This window comes from Mytilus galloprovincialis, chromosome 6, assembly GCF_965363235.1.
Source record: "Mytilus galloprovincialis chromosome 6, xbMytGall1.hap1.1, whole genome shotgun sequence".
Classification (NCBI taxonomy): Eukaryota; Metazoa; Mollusca; class Bivalvia; order Mytilida; family Mytilidae; genus Mytilus; species Mytilus galloprovincialis.
The window spans coordinates 38,226,572-38,252,291 of record NC_134843.1 but is presented as its reverse complement, the minus strand read 5'-3'; the positions used below and the strand labels follow the sequence as shown (position 1 = coordinate 38,252,291).

Genomic DNA, 25,720 nt, shown 5'->3' with positions numbered 1-25,720 from the left:
CACCAACAGCTAGCTAAAAAAAAATCAATGTCCAGACGGAATTACTTCAAAAAAAAGAATATCTTCTCCAAATATTTCTGGTAGAATTTTTACTTTTCATGCTTATCATGTTTGCAATTTACACATGTAACCTTTCTAGCTCCTTTAGTTTTTGGGGTAATAATTGCACGAAATGCATTAAAACCCCTAATGGTTCTTACTTGTTATCAATATGAGACACTATCTGAAAATGTCTAATTTTTGGTATAGTAAAAACCAAAAAGAAAAGTCTTTTAAACCGGTGTTTTAATAGCTCAAATGAAAGAACACACATAGAGGATCTAGGAACTAATGTCTGTAATTCAAACAATTGTTAAATGTGGTAATAATTACAATTTTAAAAAGGGAACAAATAAATTCAAGTTCTTTCCTGTTACCAAAGTGAAACAATTCAAAAAGTTTCTAAAGTTTAATCATGTTTAACCCGGCCGCATTTTTGCGCCTGTCCCAAGTCAGGAGCCTCTGGCCTTTGTTAGTCTTGTATTATTTTTATTTTAGTTTCTTGTGTACAATTTGGAAATTAGTATGGCGTTCATTATCACTGAACTAGTATATATTTGTTTAGGGGCCAGCTGAAGGACGCCTCCGCGGGTGCGGGAATTTCTCGCTACATTGAAGACCTGTTGGTGACCTTCTGCTGTTGTTTTTTTTCTATGGTCGGGTTGTTGTCTCTTTGGCACATTCCCCATTTCCATTCTCAATTTTATTTATACGTTATGAAAATAGGTTCAATGCAGTACAGATGGACATCAATCGTGATCAAAGGAAGATAACTCCAACTCAAATTTATAAGTTGCCTACCTATAAATAATTTTAAATTCCCAAAGCAATCTTAACCGTTCAGTGCTCAACAATAGCAAGGAAATGTCAAAATCGTTAAATTTATCATTTCAGAAGCAATACCCCAAAAACAGTAGTCCTTTTCACAAAAAATCAAGTGTAAAATTAATCTTACGATAAAAATGTTTAGTTGATTTCGAGGTTGAATTGTTAAGGCATATTTTAGACTTGCGATAAATTTTACAGATTTTTTGTGAAAAGGGCTGCATGTGGATAGATTTCTTTAAAATTTACAGTGACGATAGAAGTTATTCTGATCATTTCTATTCTATCAGTTTTTCAACAACAGCTACAGTTTGAGAGATATAGCATGAGAGGAGAAGATTTTGAATTTAAAGGAAAGTTGACGGACAATATAGGCGACGTACGAATATTGACGGACGTACAGCAACGAACAACAAACGCATCGACGAAGAACAACGAACGTACGGACGGCGGACGGCGGACAAAGGCGATGTACGGTCGATGGACAGTGGACGTACAATAATAAATTAGAAAAAAACCATAAGCTTGTGCAATTCCAAAATATAAGTATCGACATTACCGTAAAATGTGGATGTGCTGTCCTGTATGCAGTGGCGGATGCAGGAATTTTCGAAAGGGGGGGTGCTAGCCCAGGGCAAAGGGGGGGTGCAGGGGGGGTGCAAACATATGTCCCGATTCAAATGCATTGATCGGCCAAAATAAAGGGGGGGGTGCGGACCCCCGGAACCCCCCCTCTGGATCCGCCACTGCTGTATGTTAATAGTACAGCCACACGACCCATTCAAAGATCTGCACGTCAAAAAATGTAAAAAAAAAAAAGGAACAACAGGGAATCGAGAACCATAGGCGGATCAAAAAGGGGGGGGGCCTGGGCCCCCCTTTCGTGGGAAAAAATTGGTTTGATTATATGTATAACAAGTACACACCCGTGATATCGCGGGTCCGTGACTGAATTAAAGTATATAACTATGCCTAAGCCTTATTTTAGTTATTGGTATTGTCATCTGAAAAAGTCATGTCGATTATAAGATACACAGTTTTCTCTTCTTTCAAATCTTTCTGTTTGAGCCCGTCGACCTGGAACTTATCAATTATTGGTAATATTAATTATTTGGAAAACAAAAGGTCCTGGCTATCCAGGAATGGAGTATTTTTTAATCAACAGCATTGTCCTATATTAGTTATCTTAGAAAGTCTTGCTGATTGCTGAAGAAAACTACAATAGGGAACAATTTGACAATGATTGAATTTAGTAGTGTCAACCCTTTGATTATGACCCGTGTATATAGCAAAATCCTAAATACACCGTTTGGTGGTGCGCCGGTCAAATGCGGAACGTACAGATAAGGTAATAGGTAACAGGTGAATATACTATTGGTATGAGGGGGGATAGGAGGGGTCTTGATCCCGAAATCCCGGACTTAAAAAAAACGAAATCCCGAGGTCCCGAATTTAAATAAAGCAAATCCCGACATCACGAAATCCGAAAAAAAAGGATTCCCGGATCCCGAAAGGGTCAATCCCGAAATCCCGAGTTTAAAAACACCCGATCCCGGAGTCCCGATAAAGATACTATCCCCCTCTGGTATCGGTATCGGATTCAACCCGGAACTTGTTAATTATTGGCAATATTAATTATGTCCAAAACAAAAGGGTCTGGAGTGGTGTAATTTTTAATCTACACTATTGTCCTATATTAGCTATATATAGAGTTGAATTCTTTGATTTGTCGTTTTTACCCGATGACGGCTGACAAATTGGACCTCGTAATTTTAGTATTATAGATATATAGGGAATCACTGAAGCATGACTGGAGCGGGCACCCCTTTATGTCAGTCAGCCCCCCCCCCCCTTTTAGGAAAAGTTCTGGATCCGCCACTGAGAACCCATTTGAAACTCGACTGGCTAAGAGGGTGCCGTGCCAGTATATATACCACGGTGATATATACTGTTCCCGGGCAGATTGTATTTTTCGTGTGTACGATTATTCTGAATTACACTGAAAAACAGAAATATGCATCTGTAAAATTAATTCGTTGTCCTTCATTCTTTCGGGAACTCTTTTTTATTATATCAAATCGAAATCTTCCAGAAAATAAAAACCTTACAGGTGCTCTGTAAAATACCCATTTAAATCTCGCGCCATTTTCACTGATACATTTTGGCGGGTAGTGTTCTTGAATAAAATTCTTATAATGAGAAGCTATTAATTTGCAGTAGAAAATCCAACATTTTGATTGCGACTATGCAGACTTAATTTTACACTGATTCACGCAAAATATAAAAATAATAACGAGAAACGATAATTTTCAAGTTTGTTTTGGTTTGAAAAGTCGGTCATACAGCGCCACCTCTTGGGATTTCCCTACAATATGGCGCGACTGAGGTTCCCCGGTCGTCCCGGCTGTAGATTTGGCCGATTAGGTGTTAGATATGGTGCCGATGAGGCTGATAATTTCCAGGATCCTGTGTTAGCATGGGTTGCTAATATACACAGAGGGTTGCGACAATTCAGAGAACTATGCGGGGAATCTGACGAGGTAACTAAACTTGTTACATTTCACTCATTCAAAATGGCTTCCACCGATAATATTTACCGTTACAAACGTACACATTTCGTCAGATTTAATATATTGAAAGCAATTCCGTGCTCTCAAATATAGATTCTAGTAAAATACAATCTATAAGCAAATACATGCATATACATATTGCTAACAATTCTTTCGAATTGCAGAATTATTGGCATTTTTGGAGAGGTAATAATCCATTTTCTCAAACAGACAAGTCAAAATGGCTGAAGAAATGTACATTTCTTGCATCAGTCTTATTTATAGACTGTGAAAGTATACAAATTATCTTAGTGTTGATATTCATTTGCAGTTGAGTCTCTCATCATCATTCAAATTAATAAAAATACAAGTGATTAATTCTGTGTTATTTTTTAGTTCCATTCTTTTTTATAGATAATAGACTGAAATTTTTTCAGTTGCATATATATTTGTAGGGCTGTCAAGTCTCACACATGTTCATGCTTTTTTGGCGTCATTTTCCTTTGATCTGTTGTTTTTTTCTCTTTGATCTTTTCCATTTTGGCCAAATCTCATGCATTTGCTTCATGAAAAGTTGGCAGAACTGATATTTGTCTGTTGTTGAAACATATTAACTTATTCAAAATAACGGTGATAACAAAGAGATCTATAACTAGTGAACAAATTTTCTTCGTCTTTTTGTTTGAATTATTAAATTTTCATGTAGAATTTAGAACAAATTTTGTAGTTTTCCTGTTAGTTTATGACTTGCAGATTAAATAATTATATAAGTAATACAGTAAAAGTGTCCTATTTTAAAATATATATGTAAGCAGTCTTCATGCTTAACCACAATTCATACAGCATTGGCTTGTAAAATTGCTTGCTGGCTTTAAAAACTAAAATCACAAGTAAAATACTAAACTCTGAGGAAAATTCAAAACGGAAAGTCCTTAATAAAATATAAATACAGCTCAGGAAGTCAGAAGCAATGATATATCACCAATGAGAAATCATCAAAACTTAGTATAGTTTATATATTCAAAAAGAGTTGAATTTCTCTTATGGATGTGGCTTGTGGTATATTTCTCACTTGAATAGATATTTCTCTTGTAGAGTTAATAGTTATGAAAAAGTGATATGAAATTGAAATCAGAAAATATGTGTTTTGATTGGCTTATCCAGCATCATTAGTTTACATGACTATTTCTGAAGTCATTGATGTCTTTCAAAGGTTAAGACAATGTACAGTTTGTCAATGGCAATGGACATTTCTGATTTCTTCAATAATATACATGATATATGTACAAATGTAGTAACAAACAACTTGACACTTTTACCTTGTTTACCTGAACATCTTCTTTTTATCAAGTTTAATTTTATTTCATCCTGCTCCAATGTAAAAAAAAGTTTCAATACACCCTTTTTAAAGTTTTGACACTACAACAGGACATATGACATCATACTTGAATTTTCTAAAGACTAGATCAACTATAAGAAGATTATTTTTAAATTTTACACAAGAAGAGTGTTGTCTACTAAGATAAACAATCTGAGTTGCATATACAATGTACATGTATACAGGTCTTATGTGTGGATGTCTGCACTGGTTTACTAGTAGTCCGAGATTACTTTGACCTCCGTCCAACGACTGTTTTGCCAGACAAAGCTGGGGTCGTCTGGCAATACAGCTGTTGGACCTCAGAGTAATCTCAGACTAGTAAAAAGTCTAGTTTACTTACTAGTTGAAGTGGAACTGCTTCATGACTTCAATAATTCCTTTTACTACAAGTCTTAGTCCTGGTATGGTCAGAACTTTCATATTCTATGTACTGTAGGATATTTATTGGATTACTATCAGAGTTACCACTTCAAGTGACTTGGGTGAAATGGGGTTTTTGTTTTGTTTTTAGAAACAAATTTATAACTTTAGATATGCAGCTGAGTAGTCCTTTAGTTACTACATTGTTTATCTGTGGTGTCTGTAATTTGAAATCATCGGGATAGAAACCTTAAAATTAAACATAGGTAATATTAATTTTAAACTCTTTAGTGAGATGACATCTAAATAGAAAATTTGTCATTAAGAATTGTCAGGCAATAAAACCCTTGATGCACTGGGGTGTCTTTTTGAATGTGTGTGATGTTTATATTTGCAACACTATCTATATGGATCTATATATATAAGAAATTGTGGTAAGAGTGCAATGAGACTACTCTCTATCCAAGTCACAATGTATAAAAAGTTAAACAGTTATAGGTCGAAGTACGGTCTTCTACCCCAAACAACAAACTTTAAAGGGCCCCCAAAATGACTAGCATAAAACCATTCAAACAGGAAAACTAATGGTATAATCTAAATGCTTATGAACCATATCTCATGACCTGATTAATGAACGACAACAACTGAACAACAGGTTCCTGACTAAACACAGTCTGGTGCAAACAAATGCAGCATGTTAAAACATTAATGTTATAACAGGTGCCAACCTTCAACCTAACCTGAAATAATAGTGTAACATATATAACAACATAAAAAGACACACTATGAAATATCAATTGAAATGACTTAACTCAATCAATAAAACAAGTATATTGTACACATAACTGAACTAATGAATTTGATCTGTGACACAATAAAAATACAAAACTTATAAAAAAAAAAGAGAGGGTGATGCAAAACAAAATTAGAGAGACAACTATGACCTTGCTTGGACAAAACAACGTACACAGTTAATAAAATTAATTTTGTTGTAAGGAGTACATAAATATCTTTTTCAAAATAAATAAATTTGTTGTTCAAAGTACTCATGGTACTAGAACAGAAGTGAAAAGTGATATTAAGTCTGAAGACTTTTGTAGTATAATGCTCTCTGCATGTTGACTATACAATAACCCTTCCAACTTTGATCTCTCCTATGGATATGTATACTGTACTAATTTAAAAGTGGCCAAAGAATTCTGTCCAACCATTTAGAATAATAGATTATAGTTATATGTACAGTATGTGTACACATAATGAAAATTTTGTTATTTAAGGTCTACAGTAGTTGCATAATAATTACAAACTAACTAATCAAAAATCTCATCAAGACATGCTGTCTGAGAATTCTGATTAATTGATTAGACTTGTCTTAATAAATTATTAAATATGCTTTCAGGATGATGAGTTTCAAGGGTTTACTGCTCAGGATGTCAGAGCAGCTGAAAAGAAACTGGCAAAATATGAGGCAGACTTATACGAAGAGGAAGAGGAAACCCCTATTTCCACCGTTTCTCCTGACACTAGCTTTAGTCCAACATCAACCCTATGTATATCAACCAGGTTTACCAAACAGAGGGAGAGTATTGATAATTTACCTACGTCTGAAAGGACAAGGAATAGACAAAAAACAGTGATTCGTCGTTCATACAAAGACTTGCTAACCAAAGGAATTGCTAAACCTACTAAATCTTATGTTATAAAGTCGCGGAAAGATTTAGTTTCACCACAAACAGAAACAAGGCATGCACTTTCATCTTACCACAAAATGCCAAAGGTTGTCTCCCCTGAAATGCGTAAATTTTATGAACAAGGCTACAGAATCCGATTATCTGGACGATTTAAGGGATCTAGAGTGATATTTGGAGTTGGTCTTCCGAAGTATTTAAATATTGTGACTCGTAAATCGTATGTCCCCATAGGTTCCCCTTCTAGTTCTTTTGAGCAGATAGATAATGAATCACCAGAACAGTACTGTCTGAAGCCATTCAAAAAGAGGAAGGAACGAGATAAAAAATTTACAGTTGTTAGTTCTATAGCAAAAAGAGGGAGTAAAAATATTGCCAAGTCTTTACTTGACAAGGCTAAAAAAGGAAAAGATGATCCTGCAGCTAAGAAACACAAAAAAACGGTGAAGAAAAAACAGTTTGTATTACCAACACAAAGTTCAAGGTCATCAAGAGTCATTATACCAACCAAAAGATTCATAGAAGACGAAATTAGCTCAATAACCAAGAAAAAGAAAGAAAATCTGTTTGATACTTCGTTAACATCAAGCTTTAAACAACCTTTTACATCACCATCATCACAGAAAAAAATGGACAAACTTACTATTCAGACAGACTTTCCAAGCACTGCTGGATTTGGCTCATTTTCTCCAAGTAAGAATATACATATATGGATTTTTGTAAAATTGTACATGTTTAATATTTGAATCTATCTGTGCCAAAACCTTTTCCAACTACTATATCCATGTCAGAGCAATAATCCGACATTTTTCTTGTATTTAATGAAAACTTTGCAAATATTAGTCAAAATAATATTGTACTAGTCTGGGGAATCAAACTAGGGGTTAACGGTGCAGACTGCTTTTATATTAAATAGATTGACATTAATTCAAACATTTTGTGACATATAATTCAAGAAAATAATGGTTACAAAGCAATAGAGAAGGTCTTCAACAAAAGTAACATTTGTATTGAGATGACATTGAATAACTTAGATGTTAAACTTTGTCAATGATTTAGATTATTTGTCTGTTAAAATATTAGCATGATAATTATAGTTTTAAGAACTTGTAGATAATTATTCACATGAACATGTATAAAGAGATAAAAGAAGATGTAGTATGAGTGCCAATGAAACAACTCTCCATCCAAGTCACAGTTTGTAAAAGTAACTATATATATATATATATGTAATCTGTATATAAAAATGAATCTGTCAACTTCAAAATGCACTTTATAAATTTTTTTCCTAGGCATATACAGAAAAGCTAGTCTGTTTGACCAGCCATTGATTACAGAAGGTAAAAGGGAGAGAAGGCCAAGTCAAAAGGTCAAAATGGTTGAAGGAACAGAAAATGAATATAAAAGTCCTTTTAGATCTGATGATTTCAACGAGGCAAGGAAGGTCCATTTAACACCATCAAAACTTGGTCAAAGTTTGCATTCTCCAACATTGTCACCACCTATAATAATGGCACCCCCTAAATTTGGCAGCACACCATTCAGATCACTTACACAGCAGAACATTGAAGTAGAGGCAACTAAAAGAAGTGGACATAATATTCTACGGAAAGCTAAATTACAGCTAAATAGAGCAGCGCTAAATAGATCTAAGGCAGCATTAGCTAAATCATTGAAGAAAGAAATGAAGAGGGAGGAGAAAAACAAGAAGAGATTATCATTATACGAGTCTGATTTAGGTTATTCTACATATACTGGAGGATCTCAGACCTACATGGACAAAGAAGGTCCTGAAAATGATCCAGATCAAAACACAGGTAATGGATAAAACTAATGAAAATTACCCTGATCAAATGGGATTTAGAAATCTTTAATTTAAAAAAAGAAAAAGTTACAATACAATATTTATGGTTTAAAGACGATGATGGTGATAAGACAAAGCAATAATATCTAAGCATGGTTACACTTGATTTAGGCAGCTAAATATCATACATTTTTGTTAACTACTCAGTAGACAATTCGACCAGTGTGCTGCAGTTATTTTGTCTTGCCAACAAAAAATAATTTGTACAAAGTAGGTTTGAAAGTTATCTGACGCTTGTGACAATCGCAAATAAAGGCATGACATATTTAGATCCATGCACATAGATCCTAATGACAAATTCAAAGCAAGTTTTATGATCTAGAGAATTGAATTAGGTATTTTAGAATAAGTATATAAATGCTACTCATGCTTTTATTTTCTTTTTCAGAAAAGATATATTCCTGTAAAGTTTGTGGAGTTACAAGTAATAGTAGAAACAATATGATAAGAGGTGCTATATGTAATCCTTGTTATAAATGGCATAAACGGGATCCGGCCTTGGGAAAAGAACCCTGTCAAAACAAAGGTAAATACGGCAATATCTTTCTATTCACAGATTATTTTACAAACACCCTTCTACAAATCTGGGATATGCAGATGAAGTGTTTTGGTTTAAATTTGTGTCCCAAAAATTTATTTCTAAATAGGAGTACAGTTTATTTAGTCATTCCTTGCAGGTTTAATGAAAATTAAATTTTTGGTTTTGGGTAAAAAATGCTTGAAATGCAATCAAAACCCTGTTACTGACAAATCTTCCAAGGTTTTTATTACTTTTCAGATACAAAAAATATAGGGTATTGATCATAACATTCTAAATATCCATGAAGTTCAGAACATTACTAGAAATTTTTCAATGAAATACATGTTGTAACTTGAGAAATTCAAGATACAAGGTGTAGGAATATTATATTATTATATCTGTTTTAAAGTTAGTCATCTTTACAAATTTGAATTATCTTCCTTTGTTCAGAATTTAAGTTGAATCAACTTTAATTTTACTTCCCACTGATAAATTAAGGCAATCTTTACCCTTCAGTACTTACACGCACTTTAAATTTTGGTTTGTTATAATATTTTAAAGAATATTTGTGGATGTAAATGCTGGTTTCTGGCTCTGCCGACTATGAATTACTGCTGGCAAAGTTTCAATTTCAGGGTTAGATGGGTTTCTTCTATTTACTTTATATATACTGCTGTTATTTCATTTTATTCGCATTGAGAATGCAGTCTCAATAATATGTTCTAATAAAAGTATAATTTGTTCTAATCAGTTTTGATTTTTTTTTTGTCTTTGAAGGGACATGTGACAATTCTATACCAAACAAATCTTTATGCAGACCATGCAAATACAGAAAGGCATGCACAGTATATTTTACATCAGCAGGGAAACCAGTTCCAAAATTTAGAATAAAAATATCAAAACCTAGAGTCAAACACACGAGTCCTTTAAAATCACCACTTAGAAGTACGGAAGGAACAAGGTCAATTGAAGACATGGTAATGCTCAAGAAAGAAGAAAAGAAACAGCCCACGTATCTAGAAATGATGCATACTTCTGTTGGGGAGCTTATGGATCTAGGTATGTTATCACAGCTGACATATATGATTAATGAAATGATAGTGTAATGGTAATGTAATGGTAATGTAATGGTAATGTAATGGTAATGTAATGGTAATGGTAATGTAATGGTAATGTAATGGTAATGTAATGGTAATGTAATGGTAATGTAATGGCTGTTGGAGGGACAGGGAATCTCCTTATTTTAGATTTTACTTTATTGAAGATTCCAAATAATATACCGCATTCACTTTCATTTTTAGCACATGGCCCATAGGCCCAAGTGTGCTTTTCTCATCACTTGGCGTCCGTTGTCCATCGTCGTTAACTTTTACAAAAATCTTCTCCTCTTCATTTACTGGGCCAAATTGAACTAAACTTGGCCACAATCATTTTTTGGGTATCTAGTTTAAAATTTGTGTGGCGTGACTGGGCCAACCAACCAAGATGGCTGCCATGGCTAAAAATAGAACATAGGGGGAAAATGCAGTTTTTGGGTTATATCTCAAAAACCAAAGCATTTAGAGCAAATCTGACATGGGGTATAATTGTTTATCAGATGAAGATCTATCGTCCTTGAAATTTTCAGATGGATCAGACAACCTGTTATTAGGTTGCTGCCTCTGAATTGGTAATTTTAAGGAAATTTTGCTGTGTTTGGTTATTATCTTGAGTATTATTATAGATAGAGATAAACTGGAAACAGCAATAATGTTCAGCAAAGTAAGATATACAAATAAGTCAGCAAGACCAAAATGGTCAATTGACCCCTTAAGGAGTTACTGCCCTTTATAGTAAATTTTTAACCATTTTTCGTAAATCTTAGTTATCTTTTACAAAAATCTTCTCCTCTGAAACTACTGTGCTACATTAAACCAAACTTGACTACAATCATCATACAGGTATCTAGTTTAAAAAAAATGTGTCCCGTGACCCGGGCAACCAACCAAGATGGACGCCATGGCTAAAAATAGAACATAGGGGTAAAATGCAGTTTTTGGCTTATATCTCAAAAACCAAAGCATTTAGAGCGAATCTGACATGGGGTAAATTTGTTAATCAGGTCAAAATCTATCTGCCCTTAAATTTTTAGATGATTTTTTCAATGACACTGTAACTACTGGGCCAAGTTTATTATCGATAGAGATAATTGTAAGCAGCAAGAATGTTCAGTAAAGTGAGATCTACAAACACATCACCATCACCAAAACCCATTTTTGTTGACGGTCATGAATCCATCTGTGTCCTTTGTTTAATATTCACTTAGTCCAAGGTGAAAGACACAGGCTCTTTAGAGCCTCTAGTTTTTATACGACCGAAAAATTGAAAATTTTTTGGTCGTATATTGGTATCACGTTGGCGTCAGCGTCGTCGCCGTTTAAATTATCTATGAAATATTAAACTTGTAGCAAACATTTCTTTTTGTGTGAAGGGTTGTTCCAGAATGATTGTCATGTGGTGTGTGGAGAGGGTATCTTAATACTTGGATTTCTTTTCTATTTAAATTTTAATGGGTAGTACCAGTGATAATGTAAGATAGATCGGCTGAATATAGGAAATTATCAATATAAACTTTGAAGATTTGTAATTAATATTGTTGTATATACATGTACCTCAATCTGGACAATGATAAAGTAACTTTTTTCGCAAGACTAAACACATGCTAAACTAAAATGTGTGTAATTCAAAGTAAATCAATTGTTTGTATTTTTTGTAGATGAGCCCCCTTCTCCATCGTCTCCTGTTCAACCAACAGATACAGGTGATCAAAGTGATGTCACAACTTCACCAGAAAGTCATACATCACCACAATCTAACGTTAGAGGTCCTCGTATCAAACATGTATGTAGGAAGGCAGCCGTTGTTCTTGGTAAAACTGTAGCTAAATTTCCACAGACTGAATTGACACTTAGTGCCCTGCCCAAGGGAGAGAAGAAGAAATTACTAAAGCAAGATGAACTGGACAAAGCAGGTGGGATTAAAAAGGTGTTTTATTACTTATTTTACTAGTTACAAACAATATACTTTTATAAATCAAGAAAAAAATGTTTGTTACGTTTGAGCCAAAAGGCAAAGTTAGCATTTTAAATGTCTCAAAAAAAGATTCCATGATGGTCTTTAAAGAAAGTTTGCTGGTCCTCACTTTTATTTCTTTTAGGCCGAGAAAAAAAAGATCGATGTTTCCGGTAACCCGACCGACCCTGTTTTTTAGCCCCGACCCTAACTTTTTTATTGGATCTTCAAAAAAAAAAAAAAAAAATTGTATCAACCGACCCCGTTTTTGACACAGGCTTCTGATAGATGACATAATATTTTTTCTCTCTTGCTTCTACTTGCATAGAAAGCCAGTAAAACATTTTATTAATGTCAAAAGGTATTCCAAATAGGTTAAAATCCAAGAAATTTGCACAGCAGGTGCTTCAAAAACATTGCAAATGGCACACTTCCGGTTTTTGAAACTAATTAAGGATCCGGACTTGGAAAAACCATGATAATTTTCCGGATTTCATTTACGATGTCAAAAAAAAAAAAAAAAAAAAAAAAAAAGAATTCCGACCTACCGACCCTATTTTTCAAAATGATGTTACCGGAAACACATATCTTTTTTTTTTAGGCCTTAAAAATCATAACAGTTTTTTGAAAAGTTTTGGTAGACAAAGCCTTTGGACCACCACTTTTTGAAAACTTTAAAATGTGACCGACTGCTTTAAATACTTGTATATATATATATGCGAAAGCAAATTCACAGATCTAACAATGTTGAGTTGATGTTTAGACGAGTTGTTAAACGAGTCTAAATTGAAAACTACGTTCAAACCTATGATTGCGTTGGATAAAAACCGCAATTTTTATTCGTGTGCATGTAAAACAAATTTCGTTGTAGAAGGGTCTAAAAACAGCACAAACAACATTTTCCAAAAGACCAAAAAAGTGAAAAAGTATATTTAAACAAAACGCATTTGACTAACAGATATATATTCGACCTGTTAGTCAAACGCGTTTTGTTTAAATATACTTCTTCAATGGAAAATGTTGTTTGTGCTGTATTTAGACCCTTCTACAGCAAAATTTGTTTTACATGCACACGTATAAAAATTGCGGTTTTTATCCAACGCAATCATAGGTTTGAACGTAGTTTTCAATTTAGACTCGTTTATATATATTGTTACTGATAATTGAGCTGATCTGTAACAATAACATCTCCATGCCTTATATTTCAAAAAAAAAAATTGTGAAAGCAAATTTACAGATCTAACATTGTTGGGTTGATGTTTAGGCGAGTTGTATATACATTATGTACACAGCCATGTATCACCATCATTGCTGGTGATCTGCTGGTGATCCGATGGATAAATCTGTTGTAGAGTTGTCACTGACTCAGATGTACTTATTAATATAATTATTATCTGTGACTGTATCTTACATTAATTTGTAGGATCCTTTACTATAGATAATTGAGCTGATCTGTAACAATAACATCTCCATGCCTTATATATCATGTACTGTAGTACGCCGCTAGATTAAAACTGATGAGGAAAGGTAACACACAGCCACCGAAAGCTTTATTTTGTGAAGCCCAGGTGGTCCTGTGGTCTATCGGGACGGCTACAGTGCATGTGATTTGGTGTCACGATATCTCAGTAGCATGGGTTCAGAGCTCCAGATAAGAATTCACAAATTGGGTTTTTTACCCAACATTTTCTTATACAATTGGGTGATAAAGTTTTTTAATTGCATTATGAATTCATATTCACCCCTCATGTTAATATCAAATTGGGTTTTTCACCACTAATTAAGCTCCTTAATGTATAGGGTTTTTTCATCAACACAATATTGAATATTTAGGGAATATCAACCCCAGATTTTTTTCCATCTTAAATATATTTCTTTCTTTGTTTAGCCTGTTTTACTTGGTTTAGGGTTAGGGTTAGGGTTATTTGCTAGCTGTTTCATTTGGTTTATTCACTGAGGAGCAATTGTAGGTTTAATTTGTGTTCCGTTTCAAACCGTCTGCCAGTTTTGTATTTTCTCATATAAACTGATACAAAACGGATATACATGATATATGTGTATTCACAGGCACTCGTCTTATACCTTTATATAATAAATTCTGAGACCAGTGCCTGTGTGTGTATTCCGGCATTAATTAACCGTAAAATGAAAAAAAATAGTATATAAACTCTAATTATACTTGAATGTTTTTGTTTTATTCCAATTTTCATAAATCTGGGTTTAGTTGTCTTTTATTAGAACTTTTGGTTTCTGATGCTTTATCATGTCATAATTGATTTGGCCTTTCACTTTTTCCAACTGATTTCGTTTTTGAGGAAACCCCGTTTTTATCAGCAATGTTCTCGTTAAGATACGCACACACGCCCGTGTGTTCGATGGACGCTTTCTAAAAACACTGACTGAGTCTTGTTATCATCATAACTTTCCCTCAGCTTTTCAAAAGAAGCAGAAAACATGCTTCTATTCAATATTTTTACCGGACATTCACTTTCGTTTTAATTCAATGTATGTTATGATAAATCCTGAGCAATGCGAACAAAATTTGACTACATGACACACGCTAATTGGATAAACCCCGAGAAGATCGAAATGTTGTCAAAAACACGTGTACCTATTGAGCAACGGAAAACTCTAACAGGGACCCATTTCAGTTACTTGATGCAGGGATCTATTTTTAGAACGAAAGGAAATTTCCAATTATAAATATTATAAAAATAGTTTACGCGACGACTGTAAACAGATAAGGGTAAATAACGCAAATGGTAGCCAATAAAAGGGTTGAGAACTCATGGTTTTGGCATATAATTGGGTTTTCCTTTGAATTAATTGGGTTATTGAACCCTGCAATGTGCAATTGCATTGGGTTTTTTAGCTCACCTGTCCCGAAGGGACAAGTGAGCTTATGCCATCACTTGGCGTCCGTCGTCCGTCGTCTGTCGTCGTCTGTCGTCGTAAACTATTTCAAGAATCTTCTCCTCTGAAACTACTGGGCCAAATACTTTCAAACTTTAACTGAATGTTCCTTAGGGTATCTAATTTATAAATTGTATCCGAAGTTTTGATCTATCAACAAACATGGTCGCCATTGCTAAAAATAGAACATAGGGGTCAAATGCAGTTTTTGGCTTATAACTCAAAAACCAAAGCATTTAGAGCAAATCTGACATAGGTATTATTGTTTATCAGGTCAAGATCTATCTGCCCTGAAATTTTCAGATGAATCAGACAACCCGTTGTTGGGTTGCTGCCCCTGAATTGGTAATTTTAAGGAAATTTTGCTGTTTTTGGTTATTATCTTGAATATTATTATAGATAGAGATAAACAGTAAACAGGAATAATGTTCAGCAAAGCAAGATTTACAAATAAGTCAACATGACGGAAATGGTCAGTTGACCCCTTTAGGAGTTATTGCCCTTTATAGTCAATTTTTAACCATTTTTCACAAATCTTAGTAATCTTTTACAAAAATCTTCTCCTCTGAAACTACTGGGCCAAATACTTCCAAACTTTAACTGATTGTTCCTTAGGGTATCTAGTTTGTAAATTGTATCCGAAGTTGTGATCTATCAACAAACATGGTCGCCATTGCTAAAAATAGAACATAGGGGTCAAATGCATTTTGGCTTATAACTCAAAAACCAAAGCATTTAGAGCAAATCTGACACGGGATAATATTGTTTATCAGGTCAAGATCTATCTGCCCTGAAATTTTCAGATGAATCAGACAACCTGTTGTTGGGTTACTGCCCCTGAATTGATAATTTTAAAGAAATTTTGCTGTTTTTGGTTATTATCTTGAATATTATTATAGATAGAGATAAACTGTAAACAGCAATAATGTTCAGCAAAGTAAGATTTACAAATAAGTCAACATGACGGAAATGGTCAGTTGACCCCTTTAGGAGTTATTGCCCTTTATAGTCAATTTTTAACCATTTTTCGTAAATCTTAGTAATCTTTTACAAAAATCTTCTCCTCTGAAACTACTGGGCCAAATACTTCCAAACTTTAACTGAATGTTCCTTAGGGTATCTAGTTTGTAAATTGTATCCGAAGTTATGATCTATCAACAAACATGGTCGCCATTGCTAAAAATAGAACATAGGGGTCAAATGCAGTTTTTGGCTTATAACTCAAAAACCAAAGCATTTAGAGCAAATCTGACGTTGGGTAATATTGTTTATCAGGTCAAGATCTATCTGCCCTGAAATTTTCAGATGAATCAGACAACCTGTTGTTGGGTTGCTGCCCCTGAATTGATAATTTTAAGGAAATTTTGCTGTTTTTGTTTATTATCTTGAATATAATTATAGATAGAAATAAACTGTAAACAGCAATAATGTTCAGCAAAGTAAGATCTTCAATTAAGTCAATTTGACCAAAATTGTCAATTGACCCCTTAAGGAGTTATTGCCCTTTAAAGACTTTTTTCACTATTTGTTCATCATGTTGACTTACTTTAAAAAATCTTCTCCTTTGAAACTGCTGTATCAATTTCAGCCAAACTTAGGCTAAATGAGTTTCAGAGTATCTAGTATAAATTTTATATTTTATTTCCTTGTATGTCAAGAAACATAGCTCCTATGGCTAAAATAGAACATAGGAGAAAATGATTATTTTTTTTGGCTTTTGAAGAAAATAGGACGATCCAAAAAACATTTAAATAAATTGAAAAGCCAAAATAATCATTGATGAGAGATTTAACCAAAAGAATTAAGGTGAGCGATTCAGGCTCTTGAGAGCCTCTTGTTATTATTTGTATTGCGTGATCACGCAAATACGCAGCTTATCTGGAGCTCTGTGGGTTTGAGTCCTGGCGAAAGAAGAACAAAAAATTTATGAAAGCAAATTTACAGATCTAACATTGTTGGGTTGATGTTTATATGATCCGTTCATCCTATATTGATTCTTAAAATTCAAGAGTCTATCTAAAAATGAGGGTACTTTTTATATGGCCTTCCAAATACCGTTTCGATCCCTAACACCACTGAAGAGACATTCATTGTCGAAATCTGAATCTGGTGTACTAAAAAAATATTGACACCGTATGTTTGTGGTAGCATAACATCGTGGCCACAAATTATTTTTTTTTCTGTTTAGTATTAAATTTATATTATGATCCATTTTGTTACATCTTGTGATCAATTTTATTTGGCAATCGCCAATGGCAGCCAGCAGGGTTAAGAACATCAGTTGTTCGACCTGTTAGTCAAATGCGTTTTGTTTAAAGTATACTTTTTCACTTTTTTGGTCTTTTAGAAAATGTTGTTTGTGCTGTTTTTAGACCTTTCTACAACGAAATTTGTTTTACATGCACACGTATAAAAATTGCGGTTTTTATCCAACGCAATCATAGGTTTGAACGTAGTTTTCAATTTAGACTCGTTTATATAAATATATCTTTTAAGACTGCCATACCTTACAATTATATACAATTTGAATTTAATTTATTTGTTTTTATTTATTGTTATTCATCATGCAACATTTAGAAAAAAATTAAAAGCTAAGTGATTATGCACCAACATTTAAAATTCCTAACTTAAATGTTATAATTCATTGATATATATCTAAAGTTAGTATCTGATTTATGGTACTTTTTAAATTTACAGGAACTGTCTGTGCATGTGTTGGTCTTGTTGAATTGTTGGATCTGACATGACTATTTTATACATAGCTATATTTTGGTTAGCAGATCTAGATTATCATTACATGCAGATCAAAATGTCTGATAATGCCAGAAACTATTACACAAAAAGCATAGAAACAGCAGTTGTACATGGGTCAGTCTGTCCTAAGATATAGGGAAACTCCATTCCGAGCGGGGCTAATTTTATTATATTTACTGACTTTTAATGACTAAAAGATTGTATTGAAAGGGAATTGGGTTAATATTCTCAAACTTGGCATCAGAGTTTGGTCCTCACAGGCCATGTGTGGTAACACAAACAAACTCTGAGACGGTGGGGGGGAAGTCACTGGCAGAGTTCTCTTTTCTTTTTAAGGGACAGGCCTTCCTGGAATCGGTTTACAATTAAATATTAAAAATTCTCATAAATCCAGTAAAATTCTAAACCTTCCAAAACTTGTTTAAGTCTAGTAGAAGAAATTTTGTCTTCAAAAAGTTATATCAACAGAACATAGATGTTTGAAATACTAATTTAAACCTATATTCTGTTTATTATACTATAGCGTATTCAGATGATGAGAAAACTATAGAAGAGATTATCCAGGATGCTGAAGAGGGACAGGATACTTTTATTAGGTCACCACCTGTCAAAGTTATACCTAAAATCAAAATGCACAAAACAACACCACAACCACACCAACCAAGTAGCCTGATGATGAAAAAAAGCAAGCGTAAACTAAGGTGCAGAAAATGTGTCAACTGTCTAAAAGCAGATTGTGGAAAGTGTCGATACTGCTTGTAAGCATCTTTTCTTTGTATTCCTGACTACTGTAAACCAACTTATTCTCGCGAATACTTATTTAGTGTTGGCCCTCCTTAGCCCATTTTATGATTTTCAAATTTGATTGATGTATTTAAATTAGGGATGTCAACTCGGTGAAGATTTACTAATTGATTACTCGTTGAATTTACCGAGCGATAATTAGTACTCGCTTGGTAAATCATTCACAAAATGGAAATAAAAGATTATGTTTTTTTATGTACATGTATTGTGAGTCTTTTTCTTATGGTTGTAAAACCCTTAATATTATTACCTAGGAACTAGATCATTGTCTATTGACCAAAGAATTTTATACCACAATTAATAGCTCATTTTCTACATGTACTAATTATGTTAACTGGTAAAACTTAATCAAGTAATTAATTAATATCTAAAGATGAATTATTACTCATACATCAGTATATGGAAATCGTAGAAAAACAGATTTAATGATCATCAAAGGGTGATGATAAGAACTTACTGATACCATTAATTATTATTCTGAGGGTCGACACAGGGTCAAACGAATTTGTGTTTATTTAAAAATATTATCTTGAAACTTTTCCTGGAACATAGCGATTTTTCAATTTATTTTGTTTGGTAACTAACAGTTCTACTGATGAAAATATATGCTCTGACGGTACAGAGATGGGAGAGTGAATAAGATTAGTTAACAACGTAAGCCTGGGAAAAGTATGAATGTTTATATTTCCTACATGTAGCTTTTTTTGCAGAATTTTAAATGACAGTTAAACAGAAACATTTGTATAGTTTTTATTTCATTTTTTGATTATTGAATAGTAATTTCCCGTGAGGCGCTCTCAATAAAACTATTTTTTTTGTTTATAAACTTAAGAAAGCAATAACATTCTAACAAGAGACCAATTAGTTGGGTATCATTTTGGTAATCAACACTCGGTACTACCAACGATACATGAGTACTCAAGTACTTGTTGACATCCCTTATTTAAATGAGTAAAATCCTGTTTTTACATATTGGCAACAATTTATATTTGGGTTATTTTTAAATCCTGAAAGACGCTTAAAATGAATAGCTTGTGAAAATTAGTTGGTTAACAGTATATAATGTTTTTGAATGGTAGGTATGGTAAGTTCTGGTTTGAAATCTTGAACTTTATACATCAGTGTATTAGCTTAATACAGCAAACAAACAAAAATATCTAATATAAATGTCCCAAGCAAGAACTGAAATTATCGGTATTAAATTCGTATATTTTCCCTTTGATCCTTCTGCCTAATAGTTTTGAGTATCAACATACTGGCTGTATCACTGAAAATATTAGGCAATACATTGTGTGACGTCATAATTAGTTTTGTTTTTGATACTGACTATATCATGTGGAATATCTTAACTTGCCCCTAACGGGGTCGTCTAGATATTCCACATGATATAGTCAGTATCAAAAACAAAAACTACTGATTATTCTGTATGTATAAGTAAACAATATAACACTGAGACAGATTATTAAAAAGGAGAACAACGCAACAAATCTAACTATAAATCAGTCCATGAAATTATTTAGACTGTTACCAAGAAATTTAGTCTAGATAGTTTCTAGAAATTAAGGGGACAGGTAAGTTGTCATGTAGATATGTTTTTCATTGAACATCTGGTCTCTGTATGAATAAACTTAAAGTACAAAATATGCACTCAAACACCAAATCAAGTATTTTGGTTGATATCTGACATGTCTGAGTATTTGTACAATAATATATTTAAGTTTAATGACTTAGAGCTGATATTTTACACCAAGAAAAAAAATATCCAAAGTTTATATCGAAAATAGGAAAATAAAGCATCGATCTTACTGGGTTTCAGATTTCACTCTCTTCATTACAGAAAGTAGGTTTACTCATAAGTCAAGAGCCTTTGAAGCCCTTCTGTGATTAAATTGTTGAAAGTACAATATCAGCACGTTTTAAATTTATAGCATGTGTTTGCAGTACATTATAGCCTTAAAAATTTCACATGAGGTTTAAAATACAATATGTACTATCAATTGAAATTAAAACATGATGGGTTTAAACACTGGAGAGCACTCAAACAAAATAACCTATTCATAAAACAGCATAAAACATCCAAAGTTTATTTTCATGAGTGAGCTTAATCCTTAGCTTTAGAACAATTAGGAGATAACTGTATTGTATTTTAAGCTCCGACGGCATTAATTGGGGATTTGATGGTCGCAAATTAAGTTTACTGGCGACGCGTTAGCAGAGACAGTAAACGGGTTTTTGCGACCATCAAATCCCAAATTGATGCCGTCGGAGCTTAAAATACAATATTGTTATCTCCATTCTAATGAAACTGACAGAAAACAACGTTAAAACATGTATTTAAAATCTGTCATATGCCGTCTGCGCTTGCGCGTACGTCCCATTGCATAAATTGTCAATTTGATGCCATGTAAGAAAGTGACGTTATCCAATCAAAATGAACGTTACAAACATTGTTGCATTAGAATCATAATTTAATGAGCTGGAAATTTAGAAATGTATCACTTGAATCATGCCAATACCAAAGCACTTGTAGCTCTGAACCATACCATCAGTAGCCATTTGATTTAACAGCAGTATTACTGACCAAGTTACAAAAAATGTCCAAAGTCAAATTTGCATATATATGGCAAAAATGTATGGGAGTTGCAGCTTAAGCTAAAAACAAAATTCTTAATGTTATGGAATCCAATCTAGTTTAAAATATATGATATAGCCACAAGTTTCTAAAATATGATATTTTTTTTGCAAGCAAGCAGAGTGAAGTCCCAATATTATGAAGTTTCATTGCAGACGAGCAGTATGAAATCCCCATATTATGAAGTTCATTGCAGACAAGTAGTGTGAAATCCCCATATTATGAAGTTCATTGCAGACAAGCAGTGTGAAATCCCCATATTATGAAGTTCATTGCAGACAAGTAGTGTGAAATCCCCATATGAAGAAGTTCATTGCAGACAAGCAGTGTGAAATCTCCATACATGTATTATGAAGTTTCATTGCAGACAAGTAGAGTTAATGGCCTATAATATGAAGTTACTGCAAGAAAACATTAAGCAGAGTGAAGTCCCATGGCCTATATAACGTTTTATTGTAAGCTAGCAGAATGAAGTCCCATACATAAAATGAAAATGAAGTTTGATTGCAAGCATGCACCGAAGCACAGTGAAGTTCCTTTTAAAAATGAAGTTTAGCTAGCAATCAGAGTTAAGTCCCCATAATATGAAGTTTTGTTGAAAGTTAGCACTGAAGCAGAGTTAAGTCCCCATAATATGAAGTTTTGTTGAAAGTTAGCACTGAAGCAGAGTTAAGCCCCCATAATATGAAGTTTTGTTGAAAGTTAGCACTGAAGCAGAGTTAAGTCCCCATAATATGAAGTTTTGCAAGCAAGTAGACTCAAGTCCCCATAATATTTAAACATTCCATTGCAAGCAAGCAGTCTTAGTCAAATCCCTATATTTCCATATTATGAAGTTTTTATTGCAAGCGGTCAGGACATTGCCAGCTACAAGAATTAAGAGACAACACATTAAACTTTATAAAATTTAAGAGACTCAAACAGTTCAGGTAAACATAACAGCGGAAGATACTGAGGAGCATCAAAAACCATAAGTTTATTTGTTGGACAAAAGACAACACACATGAACAAAACAAAAAAGGGATTAAAGACAAACTGAAGTCTTGAGAACACTTCACAGAAAATCAAGGGACTGGATTACCTTACAGTATAGAGAGTAATTTTTCGGGGGTGTAAAATTTCACCATTTTCATTCATAAGGTAAACAAAATCTTTTGGCCGATTCAAAACTTTTATCAATACCTTTGCATGTACACTTTTAATTTGGTGGAATTTATTTTGGCTATTTTGTTTTATCCGCAAAAATAACCTGCTATAAAGTATGTACTCCATGATGATGAGATACATCAAATACATAAGCTGCATTAAGTAGTCTTGGCACATGCTATTGGGTCAGCTATGGCAGATAAAACATAGACATTTAAAGCTTTACTTATAGACATTATTTAACAGCTTTGACATACAATGACATAGTTATAGGATGAACATCATAAAAGTGTTATGTTATAATCAAACTTGTAGAGAATTTATGTTGAAAATTTCAGAAGTTTGAATGGCAAAACATGAATCAGGTGGTAAAAGAATGCCTTTCGAAAATTCTCCATATTTCTGTATTTATCAAAACTGGTTCTACTGTTGTAAATTCTCTGTACTAACTTCACACTCAAATATCTTAGGTGTAAGCTTCATATCTAAGCTGGGACATGATATCTTAAAGGACAAGGGTGTTCTGGAACCTTTTTGTGGTAGGGATGTGAGACAATGAGTACCCTACCTTTTCATATATCTTTAATATGCAATATTTTATATATAATCTGAGAAGAAATAATGACTTCTGATTATCTTAGTTTATATAGATACAGATACTTATGATTCAATCAACAACACTATTGTATCTTTCATCTTAATTTCTCCACCTTAATATGAATATCAAAGCTTGAAAAAGTTACGTTTTACAGAGGTGGTTCATCATTAAAACTCACTACTGAGTAAGTTGACCCTTGAGCATTATATCTGGGGCCATTTATAGCTTGCTATTCTGTGCAAGCCAAGACTTAGTATTGAAGACTGTACTTTGACCTATAACTTTTTCAAATTATGACTTTGATGGAGAGTTGTTGCATTGGCACTCATACCACATCTTCTTGTACCTATGTATACTCAGATTGAAGAAAAGAGATGCAGTTTTAGTGGCTGATCCAGAACTTTTCCTAAGGGGGGGCCGCTCCAGTCATGCTTCAATGATTCCCTATATAATCAACAAAATTTTTCCCACAAAAGGGGGGCCTGGGCCTCCCTGGATCCGCCTATGCGTTTGCCTACTAGAGGACCAGATAGTGCAATTCTAACATCTTTAGGCAATAAACTAAGTAAACTTTTTTTACTGTAAGGTAAGCTACAAAAGCTATCCTGAAACAAAATATGCAACATAGACAAAAAAAAAATGAAAACCCTTCATGAATATTTGAAAGCCACTAAATGACATTATAGGACAGTAAATTTGAAAGCAAAATTAATGTATTGACAACTTACAGAATTAATTATTATCTTAACTTCAAAAGAAATGCCGGAAAAAATGTCTTCTGGATAAGAGATTCTTTCAATATTTATTATTTAGGAGGGCACCGGCGGGGGAGTTCTTTAGGAGAAATGGTCAAGCACATATTGCATGTGTAGATGATGAAAATGTTTATAAATTTTCTTTTAATAAGTATTTCTTTTCCCTCAAATTTCTGCTTCTTTCTTGAATGTTTGTATAAATCATTTATCTATTCCTGGTTAATAACATTCTACTTCTAGTTGTTTCTGATCATATGCAAAATAATATTCCTCTATATATCTACTATATTTTATTATTCTTTAAAAGGATAAATTTGTTAAATAGACTCTGACTTTCACAGGTCAGACTGTCTTGAATAACATTTTTAATAATTTTGTAACTGTGATTTTAGGACTGGATTGAAATTCGTTTTGCTTAAAACTTTGTATGAAATGTAAACAGATCGTTTCTTGGTCGCCTAAGCGTTTGAAAGAAAGCTCGAATGTCAAGCGCAAATTCGACATTGAGTTAATGGCATGTTTGCCACCAAAATTTTCCAGATTGGATAAATGCTTATTGTTTCAAAAATATGAAAACTAGGTCGTCGTAAGTAACTCAGTTCTAGAGATTTTGATATTGTCTAAGCTCGTATTGCGTTTGCACTGTTGTCAAGTTGCAAATTCGGTGCAATTAACTTCCAATTACGGATCGATATCTAACCGAATTTTGCTGGCTATGCAAGATTCACTGATGTATGACGTTACCGTTAACCAAAATCAAAATATTTTTCGATTAAATTGAATAAACAAACTTTTAACATCAAAATATAAACCGTATGATGTTCAAAAAAGCGTTTTTACATGTTAGTTCCTGGTATAAGGAAATCACTTGTTTCTTTTTTGAAACGCCTTCAATGGCTTTATGTCATGATTGAGTATTAATTGATTGATTGCACCTCTATAGAGTATAATCAAGAGAATAACACAAATTTAGATATACTAATTATCTTAAAAACCATTGCTAAGTCTGCTATTCTTAATTTAAAAACTTATAAACTTTAAATAAAAGCTAAGTATGTGTGCATCAATTAATAGCCATTTAAAGTCTGAAGCATCAGGCTAGTACTGTAAGCTTACACAAAACTTTGTTAATGCACATTAAAAAAAAAATGATAAAATATGGTAATCTGACGAGTAGTTGGATGTGATTTCGATGCAGATTGCTCAATTGGAGTACATTACTCATCTGACATAAGCTGAATTGCACCAAAGAAAATTGTCTTCCTTTGATAATTTTAAAAGAAAATTAAATCTTGGTTATATTCAGCAAAACTTGCTTATTATGTCTTCAAATTTTCAAATTACACTTTAATCATGTAAATAAATTAAAAAAAAGAAACTACAATTTCATTGAAAATTCCAAGGGAGATAATTTTTTATAACAAAGTTAACTTAATTTTTGGTTCACACAGAAATATCAAGTACACAAGCATATATATATGCAATGAAAAAGTAAGATTATATTATTACTTTTATTTTGAATTAATTAAAGTAAGAACTACCTGATTTCTTCTGGTAGAGAATTCCATCTGAATGACAATTATCCATACAGATTCTCAGACAGATTAGTCTGAAACTAATTAGTAGTCATGAAATTATATCTATTATTTGGTGTTTCAGTCAAATTTAATATACATTTTGTAACAGATGGTGCTTATCAATTCACTATTTAACCCTTTCAACGCTATACAAGGCATATACCGCGAATTTGAGTGGGAAATATGATTTGATTGGTCACAGTGTTCTCACTAAGGTGAGTCCATGAGTCCTGGACTGGTCAAAATCTGTCTGGACTCATCATT

General features: G+C 33.3%; 1 protein-coding gene across 3 annotated transcripts in view; it reads left to right on the top strand.

Annotated features, from left to right (window-relative positions):
- Window positions 1-3,218: 3,218 nt before the first annotated feature.
- The window catches only part of LOC143079538 (histone-lysine N-methyltransferase 2A-like), a 67,411-nt gene continuing 44,909 nt past the window's right edge, over window positions 3,219-25,720 (top strand). Inside the window, exons 1-7 of one of the 3 annotated variants that reach the window (XM_076254939.1) lie at window positions 3,219-3,404; window positions 6,554-7,535; window positions 8,135-8,659; window positions 9,095-9,232; window positions 10,004-10,285; window positions 11,982-12,236; window positions 18,468-18,702. In XM_076254939.1, coding sequence (XP_076111054.1) covers window positions 3,237-3,404; window positions 6,554-7,535; window positions 8,135-8,659; window positions 9,095-9,232; window positions 10,004-10,285; window positions 11,982-12,236; window positions 18,468-18,702 — 2,585 coding nt within the window. In that variant the 5' untranslated portion in view covers window positions 3,219-3,236. Of the gene's footprint in view, window positions 3,405-6,553; window positions 7,536-8,134; window positions 8,660-9,094; window positions 9,233-10,003; window positions 10,286-11,981; window positions 12,251-18,467; window positions 18,703-24,365; window positions 24,466-25,720 lie in introns of those variants that run through there. The other 2 variants (XM_076254940.1, XM_076254941.1) reach the window with 2 other exon arrangements.